The following is a 14,964-nucleotide window of genomic DNA, read 5'->3' as shown; positions in this document are numbered from 1 at the left end:
TTCTGATTCTATTAATTTTTGCATTTGATTGGTTTAAAACTTCACATATATATCAGGCATAGAACCCATTATATGCATATACATTTTGGCACCATCATATAAATTTGACTAACAGCCTGGCAGCATTTGAACTAAAAAAGCCAGTGAACTGAAAAAAGACCAAGATCTGAGTAGATACAAGTGAAGAGGCTTATTACCTCGCTTGAAGTTGCTTCTGGTTTAGTGAGTCCAGGAGCGACGGAAGGAGAACTACAAATCCCAGACTGCTTAGAACAAACGCGCGCGCCATGGCCTAGAGACTGGCCGCTCAGTCCCGCCTCCTCCCTTCAGTGATTGGATCCTTCACTTCCGCGCCTCTGGGCTTCTCTTTTCCCATTGGTAGATATCCCAGCAGGGTGAACTACAGAGTTTACGTTCGCCTTGGTCTGTCAAGTGGCTCCTCCACTACCAAGATGGCGGCAGAAGCAGCTGGTGGGAAATACAGAAGCACTGTCAGCAAAAGCAAAGACCCTTCGGGGCTGCTCATCTCTGTGATCAGGTGAGGGAGGCAGGAGGTAGGGTCAGGGGACAGGGGGCAGCGGCTTGACCTACGCTTTGGAATGCAGAGGGTTAGCTGGGTTCCACCCTGCCGACCCTTCTCTTTCCTCCTTGCCTCCCCCCAGGCCCTCCCCAGGGCTCCAGCAGTTAACCGCTTTTCGGCCACAGTACTGTCCCCCTTTTTTCTCTGGGATTGGGCGTAGAGGGAAGAGACCTGCCTCACGGTATTTTCTTTAGGGGCAGAGCCCTTGATAGGATTTCAGAGCCCTACAGGACGCAGTTCGGCTTTGGTAGAGAAAGCCAGGTGAAGGTGTGTTTATTGATTCATAAAACATTTGTTGATTGATTACCTGTAGCAGTGCTCATTGAGAAAGGCGTCTTGGTTCCTGGACTCTGGTGTAAGGCCCAGAAGTCCGAGACTCGTGTCACGTGTCCCAGATTGTCTAACTCTGGACAGTTTCCGCCACCTGTGAATGGCCAAAGCCTCCAAGACAAGAATCTGCAGTGCGCTGATAGGACTGTTGGTTTGAAGACACACATCTGTTTCCCATCTTTGTTCTGCCCTTTCCTGCCTTGCTGTCCAAGTCTCTTCCTTAAAAACCAAACGAAACAAACTTAAAATTCTCCTATACGCATTCCTCTCTCCCTCTAAAATATTAGGGTAAGAGTGGCAGTGGTGGACCTTTTAGGATCCTTTTAAAGAAGTGAAATAGTTTGAGCCTGGGTAAAGATAATACAGGGAATGACTAAAAGCAACCTGAATAAAATGCATTATGACACGTTTTCATGTTGTTGGCATTTGAATTTCAACTTTGATATTTTTCATGAGACACCTCTTTCTTCCCAGCTCTGCTCAAATTTTGGAGGGCTCTTGCAGAGTCCTGATGATCTTTTTAAAACCCAGGGCCCAACGGTATCTGGTACTTAGGTAAGCACTTGAATGAGTGAATATATCAAACTTAAAACAACTTATCTTTCGTGGACTGATAAAGACCCATTTTACAGATATTATTTAGGGAACTATAGTTTGAGATAATAGCCTATTAAATCATTATTAATTTTATTTTACAAGTAAGAGATTAAGTCTCTTGCATGAAGATAATATCTTGTTAGGCCTTGTAAAGGAAGCACTGTTCTTATGGGTGTCTACCACATCACATTCTTGCTTTGATAATACCATTAAGTGTAGATATAGCTCATGATACTAAAATTCCAACCAGAATATTTGTAGTTTCCCATCTTAAATCTCCGTGGAATTGTAATACATGATTTTATTTGGATTCTTTTTTGAACATATTTTTCTGCCTTATAATCAGCATTCACTTAAACAATAGTTATTTAGTAGTGGTTTGTAGCATTGTGCCTGGCATTTATTACACACTTAATAAATACTTGTTGGGTGAGTGAGTGAATGCCCTGAGTTTTGTAAAGGCAAGTCAGATATGATATTCCCCTTGAGGAGAGTATATTTCTACTTGGGGTAAAATGTTTATGAAAAGTCTGACATAAGACTTGAAGAGACAGATGAAGTGTTACAGAAATTCACGAATGTTATAGAAGGAATGGTTACTTCCAATGAAAGTGAAGGGAGGGTTAGGGAAAGTAACAACTGTGTACAAAAGTACCATTCTCCTCTGTGTGCTCTTAACTCTAGACTTTTTGCATTTCTTTTATGTTAAATGTCAGTTTTCTTCAGTGTTTGTTAAATTTACCCTAAATGTTCTATCTTTAAAAGAGCATGAAAACCAACCAAAAGCTTTTTTGACTAATACTGGTTCAGAGACATGCATTGCCTTTGGTGCCCATTTGTTTGTTACCTCCAGGGAGAGTGTTCTACTCCTGGTTAGTGTGTAATATGATTTTGTGGTTATCCATCCATCTCTTATGCCCATATATTTTTCCTTCACTTTATGACCATGATTTTGGTCTAGGCATCTTTTACTTTGACTTCTGTTGTGTATTACTGCTTTTCATTTTTTCTTCCTCATCCTTGACCACCTCAGGGTACTGGAATGACACATTGAGCTTAAGTTTTTGTTACAAGCGCCGTATTAGGGAGTGTCCAGACGTAGCATTCTGGGCAAGTTTAGTAAAGACTTGGGTAGATGGCTACAGATGAACATAAGGCTGGATGTTTTCGGTGCGGAAGTGTTGTTTGTATTTCCACCTTTCTTTGAGTCATGGTACGGTTTGGCTTTGGAATGAGAATGTTGCCAATACTCTCCTTGTTTTCTTCAAGATTTGCTTTTGTACTTAACTAGTGGTTTAAAATTTATGAACAGTGGTAGTAAATGAGAGCTTAGTAATATGACTTTGGTGTTTGGGATTTGAGGTCAGGGGAAGGTATATTTCTTATTAGCAAATTGTGCTGTCACTCTGAAGTTACTGCTCTGTATATCTGTTCAATTTGTATCCTTTATGTTACCCTTCTCTCAATATTGTATTCGTTATTCTTAATTCTTTGTGTACATTTTAATCCCCTCATTCTATCCTTAACCTTTCCCCTACAAATTCTCTCAAAGACTGTAGCTTGCCTGGTTGTTTTGGCAACCACTGTTACAAAGGAAAACCCATCATATGCTTATGAAGATGTACCTGGTACATGCCAGTTCTCTTTCCATGGGCCTATCATTTTGTTACAAAGTAGGTTAAGTTACTTCTTAGTGATAGAGTCCACCATTTTTTTAAAAAGTTGGATCAGTTTAGCTTTATCTTTTAAAAAGTTTTTTATTTTGGTGGTACTTGAGTTTGACCTCAGGGCTGCATGCTAGCTAGGGAGACTTGAACCATGTCTCTATCCCTCTTTACTGTGATTATTTTTGAGATAGGGTTTCTCCTTTGCCTGGACTGCAGTCCTCCTATTTTACACTTCCTTCTGTAGCTCAGATGACTGCTCAGATAACAGGTGAACTATGCCTGGCTATTGGTTGAGATGGGGATTCATGAACTTTTTGCCTGGACTGGCTTTGAGCCTTGATCCTCCCAGTCTCAGTCTCCTAAGTAGCTAGGATTATAAACGTGATCCCTCAGCAGCCAGCTAGCTTTATTTATTATTACTTTTTATATCACAGCAATTTTTTTAATAATAAAGTTCTCCTTTAGTTCTCTTGCTCAGATATGTGAAAGTGACATTTCTATACTATATTGTGTATTATAACATTTTATATTGCCTTTAAAATGCTGTTCCTAATAGTTGGAATAGCATTTATTGTTGTAGACATCTCTTAATATTGGATTTAAAAAAAATACAGGTAGACAAAGTTTAATGTAAATGCAGAGTAGGTGTTGACAAGGGGAAGGAGTATCACATCTTATCACTATTTCCCCTTATGATACTAAATAATTAAACTATGGCTTTATTTTGCTAGTATGCTAGTCTGTCACTTTAAAGCCAAAATAATTTAAAGATGATGTAATTGTAGTACAAGTATTATGTTTGATACATTTTTTAAAGTATCTTGAGACTCATACATAAAAAATTGTAATCAATTTAAAAGAGTAAAAATATTCCAGGACAATCAGGTGTTTGAAAGGGTATACTCCCAGGGCTTTACTGAGGTCCTCAGATCTATGAGGAGGGCTTTGATGAGGAAACAGATGGTGCTTGGGATTTAGTCTGTTGGAGGCTGCTGCTAACTGACAGGTGTTGGGTTTAAGTTTTGCCACCAGCCCTTTAAAACAGAACTCATTGGGTGGACAGAGTCCTAATTATCTGTTGATGTACAATCTAGACAGTTTTAACACACACACACACACACACACACACACACGCATTTTCCTTCTTTTCTAATGACCCGCTCCCCCCACCCCCATCCTCAACCTTTTGTTTGATGAAGTTGGAGGAGACAACCTTTCTATGTGGGAAATAAGCAAGAAAGCATTTTGGAGATGTTATTTTATGTTTGTGATTTTTGTCAGGTTTTTAATTGGGAAATGAGACTACCACTTACTGTTAGGTGACTTTCTTCCCAATTAAATGTTGTCCTCTTCTTTGTAAGTTGGCCTGTAATAGCCAGTGTAATTGGTGAGACAGACTTTGGGTGTGAGTTAAGGACACCCGAATGGAAACCATGGAAACCATGGAGCAGAGCTTTTGTAGACAGGTTCCAGCCATAGATGTCAAGGAGGGTTGAAGGCAGTTGGCGGCTCACATTTTCATCAACTTTTATGTCTTCTCAGATGTTAGAATTTCAAAACCTCAGGAAATCTTTTATTATAGATACCTGTTAAATTTCCTTCCTCCTCAGAGAGTATTTGGTCAGCCTTTAGTTAATTCAAAGTGAAGTTTGTTGAAGGGGTCCAGGCTTTGATCAAGGCTTTGAACAGATAGCTTTGAGGTTCATGACAGTTTGTGGCAGGAAAGGAACCTGGTCAATCTGGTCTGAGGTGGATCCTGGAAGTTGTGTTAAGTATTCATGTTGCGTCCAGCACCATCTCCTCTCTTCATTTGAGCTCATTTCATGGTTTTTAGGTTATGGCTCACTTTGTACCCCACAGAGCCTTGGCACTAGTGATGCAATGTTGTTTGAAAATTACAATTTGCAAAATGCCTTGACTAAACACTTTGTAGACTTTTAGGAAGTCCTGGCACACCTGACAACATATGTAGAAATGAGGGGAAATTCCCATATTCTCAGTGAACATGCAAAATTAATATCATGGGGACCCATGTCTTGATCTCAAGCCTCTTGGGTAATTGTTACATTTGGAATTTTTGAAAACTTTGAGGTATATGGTTTTAGTATTGGGTGATATGGTTAAGTTTTTTAAACCATTACTTATTGATTTAAAAAAAGGGTCACACTTGTTGGTGAGAGGTACAGTATATAGTTTGATAAAGTTAGCTAGGAACTTACATATTACTCACATAACCTTGTATCAGGTGCTTAAACCCTGCACCCTGTCTTAGTTTCTTGTTTGTAAAGTGGAATGATAATATGATCTGCTGTGGTTTGGGGGAACATTAAATGAGATAAGAGTACATAAAACTGCCTAGCATGGTTTGGCATAGAGGAGGCACTCAGATGTTCATTTCTTCCTTTCTAGTATCTTAGCTTCTTTGGTTAGAAACTTGATTTTTAATAACTTTGCCAGATAGCAACCAGAATATAATGTTATTTTTCTATCAGAAATATCCTGCCCAAGTCAAGATGTCATCTTTATGAGCAGGACACTTTGTGAAGCTGAATTAAGATGACAATTATTTGATTATTTAAAGCTAAAGAAAAGCTAGATTTAAATATATGTATGCTGTGTGTTATAAAAAATATAAAATAACACCCCTAAAACATTTATTATATTAAAAGACTACAAACAAGCAAATCAAAGAGTCCATGGTATGTGGATAAACCTTCTTGTTCTTTATAAAAATTATATTGTATAAACTTGTAAGAGTATTGTCATAAAAGAGGAGCACTGTCCAGTGATCTCATTTCCCAAAATATTACCTGTTTTCTTTTATAGGTTTTTCTTACACATCTTGTCCTGTACATACAAAAGTTTAATAGTCATAATTATAACAAAGGTAACATTTTTAGCATAACAGAAATTTTAATATTGCTCATGCAGTTATATAAGTGAAGTACAGTTTTATGTGGGAGAATTAAGAATATGCAGAAAATTATAGAGAACAAGTATTAAATTAACTATATTCCTTCTCCACTTTTCATTTTCCTCTTATTTTCCCTTCCCTTCCCTTTCCTTTCCTTTCCCTATCCTTTTTTTGACAGGGGCTTACTATGTAACCTCAGCTGGCCTTGAACTGACGCTTCTGTCTCAGTGTCTCATGTGCTGGGATCATAGGGCATTTACGATGATGCCTAGCTTCTCATAGACTCTTACTCCAGGATTAGCCACTGGTACTTCCTGTACTTCCAGTGTAAAACAAAAATCACTCTGTTATAAAAATACCACTTATGATAAAGAATGTCAACAATGAAAATACAAAAATAGTGAAGATAAAAGTAAAAAGAAAGAATTATTCCAATTTATTTGGCAGTACTAGGGTTTGAACTTGGGGCCTTCCACCTGCTGGGCAGAACCTCTACCACTTGAGCCATGTACCCAGCCCTTGTTGCTTTAGTTATTTTTCAAATAGGGTCTTGTATTTCTGTTTAGGTCAGTGTGACCCTTGAACCTCCACTTCCCATGCATCTGGGATGACCAGCACCATGCCCAACTATTATTGATTGAGACTGAGATGGGGGTCTCTAGATTTTTTTTGCCTGGGCTGCTCTTGAAACTCCCAGTCTCTGCCTTCCAGGTAACTAGGATTACAGACATAAGCCACTGCTCCCAACTCTATTCCAGATTTTATTTTTTGTGAGTTACCATCATTGATATTAGGCAAACCTAATTCTAACACTTGCCCTGCCCCTGCTGCTACAATATTTGTGTGTGTGTGTGTGTCTGTGTGTGTATGAAATGTTGAATGGATAGACAGAAATAAAAATAATTCTTTATGAAATTGGATTTTTACTCTGTACACTAACTTTATTTGTCCTCCTTTTTGAGGTATACACACAAATATAGTAATACGTAGCGGTGATATATATATATATATATGTGTATATACACACACACTACATACCATGTAGTATGTATGTAAAATACATATTATACTTTTATATATATAAAAGTGTGCAAATCTTAAGAATATGACTTGATGAATTTTTACCTGTCCAGATGAAGATATACAGTGCTTCTAGCATCCTAGAATGTTCCTCCCCTGTCATTTTTTTTCCAGTACAATTTTTTTTGTGTTAGGATATTTGATTGTTCTAAATCTATTTGTTAAAAAGACTATTCCTCATTGAATTTATCTTTTGCATACATGTCAAAAATTAATTCACCTTTTATATGTGGGTCTATTTCTTGACTCTGTAGTGTGTTCCATTCATATTTATCTATGTTGAAGATATACACACAGTCTTCATTACTGCTTTTGTAAGTCTTGAAGACAGAGAGTGTAAGCCCTTCCTGGTTTGATGCATTTCCATGTGAAGTTTAGAATGAGCTAGTTGATTTCAGTAATAAAACCAGCTAGGATTTTGGTTGGCATTGAATGTACAGCCTAATATGGAATATTTTTCATTTTAGCAGTATTGAGCCTTCTGCTGCATTAAAGGGATGTGTCTCCATTTAATTCTTCTTTAATTGTTCTCAGCAGGTTTTTTTTTTGTTTTTGTTTTTTGTAGATTTCAGTGCCTCCGTCTTACATGTCTCTGGTCAGATTTATCTTTCAAGTATTTTAGGCTAGTTCAGGTTGTGCCAAAGTTTACTAGTGACATTAGTATTTTTTTTCCCATACTTTTTTCTCTTGCTGTTTTATTTTGCATAGTTTATAAAATCGCTATGCTTCTAAGTTTAGTATTCATTCCTGCTATTCCTAATCTGTTGTTACTTCCATCTAATGTGAGTTTTTTTCCTAATTTTTTTTGTTTTGCTGAGAATTGAACTCTAAGCCTCACACTTGATAGACAGTGCTGTACACTGAACTATATCCCTACCCTTGACCTAATGTAATTTTTATACTAGATCTGTAGTTTTCATTTCTGGAGCTTTGATTTAAGGCTTTTTTTATATGTCCTAAAGCTCTTTTTTTACATCTTTAATCTTACCTATACCTTTTAAAAGTATAACATACAGGTATTATGACTATTTTAATATCCCTGTTTATTAATTTTATTACCTGTGTTATTTTTGGGTTAGTTTCCTCAGTTAATTTTTCTCCCTTCCTTTATGTGCCTTGTGCTTTTTGATTGGATGATAGATATTGTAAATTTTATAATTCTATTTTTTTGGATATGTTTGTGTTCCTATAAGAAGTATTGAGGTTTGTTCTGGAATGTGGTTAAGTTACTTGGAAACAATTTGGTTCTTTCAGGTTTTGTTCTACTGTTTTACTGGTTAGGAGGAGAACAGCACTTAGTGTAGGGCTAATTTTGTCTCACTGTTCTGGCAAAATTCGTTAGAGTTCTCCACTCAATGCTCTATGAATTGTGAGACTTTTCTCTGTTGCTGAGATTGGAATAGGCATTATCTCAGACCTTTGTAGTTTAGATCATGGTTCCCTCTAATCCTTTGAGGTTATTCTTTTCCTGGTCTTGGGTACCTGCCACAGGTGTGCTGATCAATACTCATTTGATGCCTAGAGAAACTCATCTGAGCCCACAGGTGTGCAGGGCCTCTGCATAGCTCTCTTTCCTCTCTTTTACTGCCTTGCAAACTAAGAGCCTTAGTGTCCAGTGTTTTGAAACCACATTTGTTTGTTAATTGCTGTATTTTATTTTCTGTTATTCCATCTATGCCCAAAGTAGAAGTCCATTGATCCTTCATATTTTTAAAGATATCTTTAAAGAGTAGCTTTCCTTGGTACTATTTTGTGTTGCATATATGGTTGAGAGGAAGATAGTCACATGTGCTATTTGAAGTTATGGCATGAAAGTAAACTAGATTTCTCAAGTCTTTCTTATTTTGTATAGTATTAAACAATTGAGCACCTTTTCTTCCTTGAGCACTTTGTCAGGAGCTCTTCCTTCTGAGAAATGTTTGAAACTATTATGCATGCTTATGTTTCTTTAGCTTTAAAGATATAGTTATGTTTTGTTTATTTAACACCTGCAGTAGAGCTATAAATTGTTGGTTTGAGGTTTAACATGGATTTCCTTTGGGCAGCACAGTATTTAGAGTTTTTTAGTTGTTTTTTGTTTTGTTTTTGTTTACATTTGAATGCTTGCAATAGTCTTGTACTTTGCTGCTTCTTGTATTTTTGTTAACTGCTTTCAGGCTTTGAAATGCTTTATGACGTTGGTCCTTGTAGTAGTAGCTAGCCCTTTATATTTTGGGGATTTAGCCTTGAAAAACATGGGAACTCACAATTTAATACAAAGTAATAAAAGAGAATTTTTGTGTTACATTTGACACTGCTGGTAAAAAAAGAAAAGCATTTCAAGATTCTTATGAGAACTTTTTTCTGTTCTTTTTAAAAGCTCTTGCCAGAGGTAGAGTAGAACATAATTCAAAAGAATTACTTTAATTTAAAACTTGTGTCTATCATTGTGCTAAATATTATGTAGACAATATCTTATTCTCAAAATATCACTTGAGAGCTTGCTAGGAATGTACAATTTCAGTACCTGACCCACTTGACCTGAGTCTGCATTTTAACGAGAGTATTAGGTGATTCAAAAGCTTGATAAAGTTTGAGTAGTCCTTAGAACAGAATTTAATTGGAAATAAAATAGAAAAGCCAACTGAAATTGTTAATTTCTTAAAAGTGGAGATAATGATGTTATGGGTATGTTTTTTAAAAAAAAGCATTATTCTTAAGGTGTATGCTTATATAATGAAATATATACTAATAAAAGTTATGTCTGGGATTTGCAACAAAGTAATTGAGGAGGAGAGTTAGATTCAGTGGTGGTAGAGATGAAGCAAGATTGGAATGTGTTGATAATTGTTGAAGTTGGATTTTTTTGACAAGTCTCGTAATGCCCTTACATGGTTGTAAATTTCCATAAAAATGTATATGTAGGGGCTGGGAATACAGGTCAATGCTTGCCTAGCAGACTTGAGTTCCTTTGTTTGATTTCTAGCATCTCAAAATAAAAGAGTAATAAATAAAAGAAAAAGAAAGCATTTCAATTTATGTATGTATATGATAAGGGGAAGAGGGTAGGAAGTAAGGTTCTCTACCAAATTACAGAATTACTGCATGGCATATTCTTTATGTGCTGTTAACTCCCACTACATTAACATCTCACAGATGTTTGTATCAATTTGTGTAATCCAGAATAGCAAAATGTGTTTGATCACACAATACCTATTACTGTCTTGTAAAACATCATTTCTGAGGAACTTTCACAGAAGATAAGGATTTCTGTGGATAAGGCTTTTAGGAGGATGTGGGGCTTAAAATGGAGGTGATAAAAGAGGTAGAGTTTGGTTAAGGTTAGAGAAGAGATTTTAAGTTGCCTTTGTCAATCTTCAGCTCAGTTTTCTGTGTCAGTGGGATGATTTTACTTTATTTTAGATAGTGGCTGTCTTTTTTGGCTAGAAGGTTTATAGCTTTTGTCCCCCAGAAATGTTCTGTTTAACTGAGTTAATTGAAATATTGAAAAACTATGTGCATACATATGTTGACTGTAGTAAGAGACCCTGTTGACTGTAGTAGTAGTAAGTGCTATCTGAAGCAAGACACTAGTGACTTTCAATTGATTTTAAGGCAGAAATTGTTTAATGTCACTTGATATTGTATGACTCCTTTTGTGCTGTTAACGGATGTTCTTATTGATGCAAAAATCCTCAACAAAATAATGGCAAACCGAATTCAGCAACACATCAAAAAGATTATTCACCACGACCAGGTAGGCTTCATCCCAGGAATGCAGGGGTGGTTCAACATACGAAAATCAATAAACGTAATAAACCACATTAACAGAAGCAAAGACAAAAACCACTTGATCATCTCAATAGATGCAGAAAAAGCCTTTGATAAGATCCAACATCATTTCATGATAAAAGCTCTAAGAAAACTAGGAATAGAAGGAAAGTTCCTCAACATTATAAAAGCTATATATGACAAACCTATAGCCAGCATTATACTTAATGGAGAAAAATTAAAACCATTCCCTCTAAAATCAGGAACCAGACAAGGATGCCCACTATCTCCACTCCTATTCAACATAGTACTGGAATTCCTACCCAGAGCAATTAGGCAAGAAGAAGGAATAAAAGGAATACAAATAGGTAAAGAAACTGTCAAAATATCCCTATTTGCAGACGACATGATCCTATACCTTAAAGACCCAAAAAACTCTACTCAGAAGCTTCTAGACATCATCAATAGCTATAGCAAGGTAGCAGGATATAAAATCAACATAGAAAAATCATTACCATTTCTATACACTAACAATGAGCAAACGGAAAAAGAATGTATGAAAACAATTCCATTTACAATAGCCTCAAACAAAATCAAATACCTAGGTGTAAACCTAACAAAAGATGTGAAAGACCTCTACAAGGAAAACTATACACTTCTGAAGAAAGAGATTGAGGAAGACTATAGAAAGTGGAGAGATCTCCCATGCTCATGGATTGGTAGAATCAACATAGTAAAAATGTCGATACTCCCTAAAGTAATCTACATGTTTAATGCAATTCCCATCAAAATTCCAATGACATTCATTAAAGAGATTGAAAAATCTACTGTTAAATTTATATGGAAACACAAGAGGCCACGAATAGCCAAGGCAATACTCAGTCAAAAGAACAATGCAGGAGGTATCACAATACCTGACTTCAAACTATATTACAAAGCAATAACAATAAAAACAGCATGGTACTGGCACAAAAACAGACATGAAGACCAGTGGAACAGAATAGAGGATCCAGATATGAAGCCACACAACTATGAGCAACTTATCTTTGACAAAGGAGCTAAAAATATACGATGGAGAAATAGCAGCCTCTTCAACAAAAACTGCTGGGAAAACTGGTTAGCAGTCTGCAAAAAACTGAAACTAGATCCATGTATATCACCCTATACCAAGATTAACTCAAAATGGATCAAGGATCTTAATATCAGACCACAAACTCTTAAGTTGATACAAGAAAGAGTAGGAAATACTCTGGAGTTAGTAGGTATAGGTAAGAACTTTCTCAATGAAACCCCAGCAGCACAGCAACTAAGAGATAGCATAGATAAATGGGACCTCATAAAACTACAAAGCTTCTGTTCATCAAAAGAAATGGTCTCTAAACTGAAGAGAACACCCACAGAGTGGGAGAAAATATTTGCCAACTATACATCAGACAAAGAACTGATGACCAGAATATATAGGGAACTTAAAAAACTAAATTCTCCCAAAACTAATGAACCAATAAAGAAATGGGCATGTGAACTAAACAGAACTTTCTCAAAAGAAGAAATTCAAATGGCCAGAAAACACATGAAAAAATGCTCACCATCTCTAGCAATAAAGGAAATGCAAATTAAAACCACACTAAGATTCCACCTCACCCCTATTAGAATAGCCATCATCAGCAACACCACCAACAACAGGTGTTGGTGAGGATGCGGGGAAAAAGGAACCCTCTTACACTGTTGGTGGGAATGTAGACTAGTACAACCACTCTGGAAAAAAATTTGGAGGCTACTTAAAAAGCTAGGCATAGATCTACCATTTGATCCAGCAATACCACTCTTGGGGATATACCCAAAAGACTGTTACTCCAGAGGCACCTGCACATCCATGTTTAATGCGGGTCTATTCACAATAGCCAAGTTATGGAAACAGCCAAGATGCCCCAGCACTGACGAATGGATTAAGAAAATGTGGTATCTATACACAATGGAATTTTATGCAGCCATGAAGAAGAACGAAATGTTATCATTCGCTGGTAAATGGATGGAATTGGAGAACATCATTCTGAGTGAGGTTAGCCTGGCTCAAAAGACCAAAAATCGTATGTTCTCCCTCATATGTGGACATTAGATCAAGGGCAAACACAACAAGGGGATTGGACTATGAGCACATGATAAAAGTGAGAGCACACAAGGGAGGGATGAGGATAGGTAAGACACCTAAAAAACTAGTTAGCATTTGTTGCCCTTAACGCAGAGAAACTAAAGCAGATACCTTAAAGCAACTGAGGCCAATAGGAAAAGGGGAACAGGTACTAGAGAAAAGGTTAGATCAAAAAGAATTAACCTAGAAGGTAACACCCACGCACAGGAAATCAATGTGAGTCAATTGCCCTGTATAGCTATCCTTATCTCAACCAGCAAAAACCCTTGTTCCTTCCTATTATTGCTTATACTCTCTCTACAACAAAATTAGAAATAAGGGCAAAATAGTTTCTGCTGGGTATTGAGGGGGGGGAGCGGGAGGGGGCGGAGTGGGTGGTAAGGGAGGGGGTGGGGGCAGGGGGAGAAATGAACCAAGCCTTGTATGCACATATGAATAATAAAAGAAAAATGAAAAAAAAAAAGGGATGTTCTTATGTATCAGAAAACTTTTTCACAGGGACCTGTCATTGTGAATTGCTATCAGTTGGGATGGAATTATCTTGTATTTTGTGGGCTCCAAGAAGACATAATTAAGAAGCAAGCAATCACAATATATAATTGAATGTAATAAAATCTGATTTCAAATGTAATGTTGATCTGCTTCTGCTTTGAGTGAAGCTGTTTCTTATGGGATTACATAGTGAACATTTCTTTAATGTGTGATATTTTTGCAAACTCAGAATTCTGATGAGGGTTTCTTGTTTTTATAATTCACGGGAAGCATGTATGGACTATTCATCATACAGAAAGTGCCCTGCTTAGTATAATCAGATTGAAAGTGTTACCTAGCTTTAGTTAGTGTTTATACTCTTAGCAACCTCTTTTCCTCCTTTGCAGTTTGTGCTTTCACTCTACTCATTTGTAGATCTGTCTTTAGTCTCCCATGCTGACTATAGGTATGTGTCATTTTTAGGCATTTCTTCTATTGGCTATTTCATATTTTAAAGGAAAAGAAAATCTGACCCACATTTTGAAATAGGACAAATGGATCTCATAACCAAATCTCTTCTGGTTAAAAGCAGTCAGGATTCACCTTTTGAAGAATCTTGTCAGCTGAAGACTTTCTTTTCTTGTATTGTGATCAATAACAGAAAGGAACATTATGTTCTGGAAAGATTAACAAGATAATTACTTAATTTTTTTCCTTCTTGTTGTGAGGTTCTGAAACTAGTCAATGCTTGAGCATTTGTTGCAAGTTTATGTTTAGTTTCTATCTTGTGATAATGTGTTAGAGAGACAGCAGTGCTGATTGGTGGGGGGGGGGTGAGGCTCAGGTGCTTAATCAGTAAAAAATGCAGGGACTCTGTGACATCCAGTTGGTCTCTTAGGTTCATTTGAGTATGCTTCTGAATGGGGATGGTCATGGAAATTTGATTCTTACTATAGATTGTGCTCTGTGGAACTGTTGTTTGCTGATAAGTGATTTTGGATATGTGAAGACTTACTTGTAATTAGTTTTTCTGAGTTGCTTTAAGGGATTTCCATTAATTGTTTTGTTAGTCTTTATTATTCCTTGAAGACAGGTCAGTGGATGCCAACATGGAATGTCCTTAGTAGATAATTAAGGCTTTTAATTGTTTACAGAAAACATGACTTGATGCTAATCATTCTGCAGGTGGCACCAAAATTCCAGGTGTATTTCATTAAATATTTCTTATAGCAGATTAATTATACTACCTGTATTAGGTAGCCAATTGTTTTGGATTTGCTGAATATCTGTGTTGTTTATGGCTACAGAGGCTGACTGACATTATTTGCCTTGAGAATCTAACCTATCTTGTTAGGTGTGGTGGTGCATGCCTATAATCCTGGCTTGGGAGGCTGAGGCAGGAGAAGCGTGAGTTCAAGCCCAACTT

The 14,964-nt window shown here is 36.8% G+C and overlaps 1 protein-coding gene across 3 annotated transcripts in view; it reads left to right on the top strand.

The window, feature by feature from the left end:
* The first annotated feature begins 386 nt into the window (after positions 1-386).
* Exoc4 (exocyst complex component 4) overlaps positions 387-14,964 on the top strand; it is an 826,621-nt gene continuing 812,043 nt past the window's right edge. For all 3 annotated transcript variants that reach the window (XM_074062803.1, XM_074062797.1, XM_020169325.2), the window contains exon 1: positions 387-538. In XM_074062803.1, coding sequence (XP_073918904.1) covers positions 453-538 — 86 coding nt within the window. In that variant the 5' untranslated portion in view covers positions 387-452. The remainder of the gene's footprint in view (positions 539-14,964) is intronic.

The sequence above is a fragment of the Castor canadensis genome, chromosome 2, assembly GCF_047511655.1.
Source record: "Castor canadensis chromosome 2, mCasCan1.hap1v2, whole genome shotgun sequence".
NCBI lineage: Eukaryota > Metazoa > Chordata > Mammalia > Rodentia > Castoridae > Castor > Castor canadensis.
This window is presented reverse-complemented; position numbering and strand designations above follow the sequence as displayed.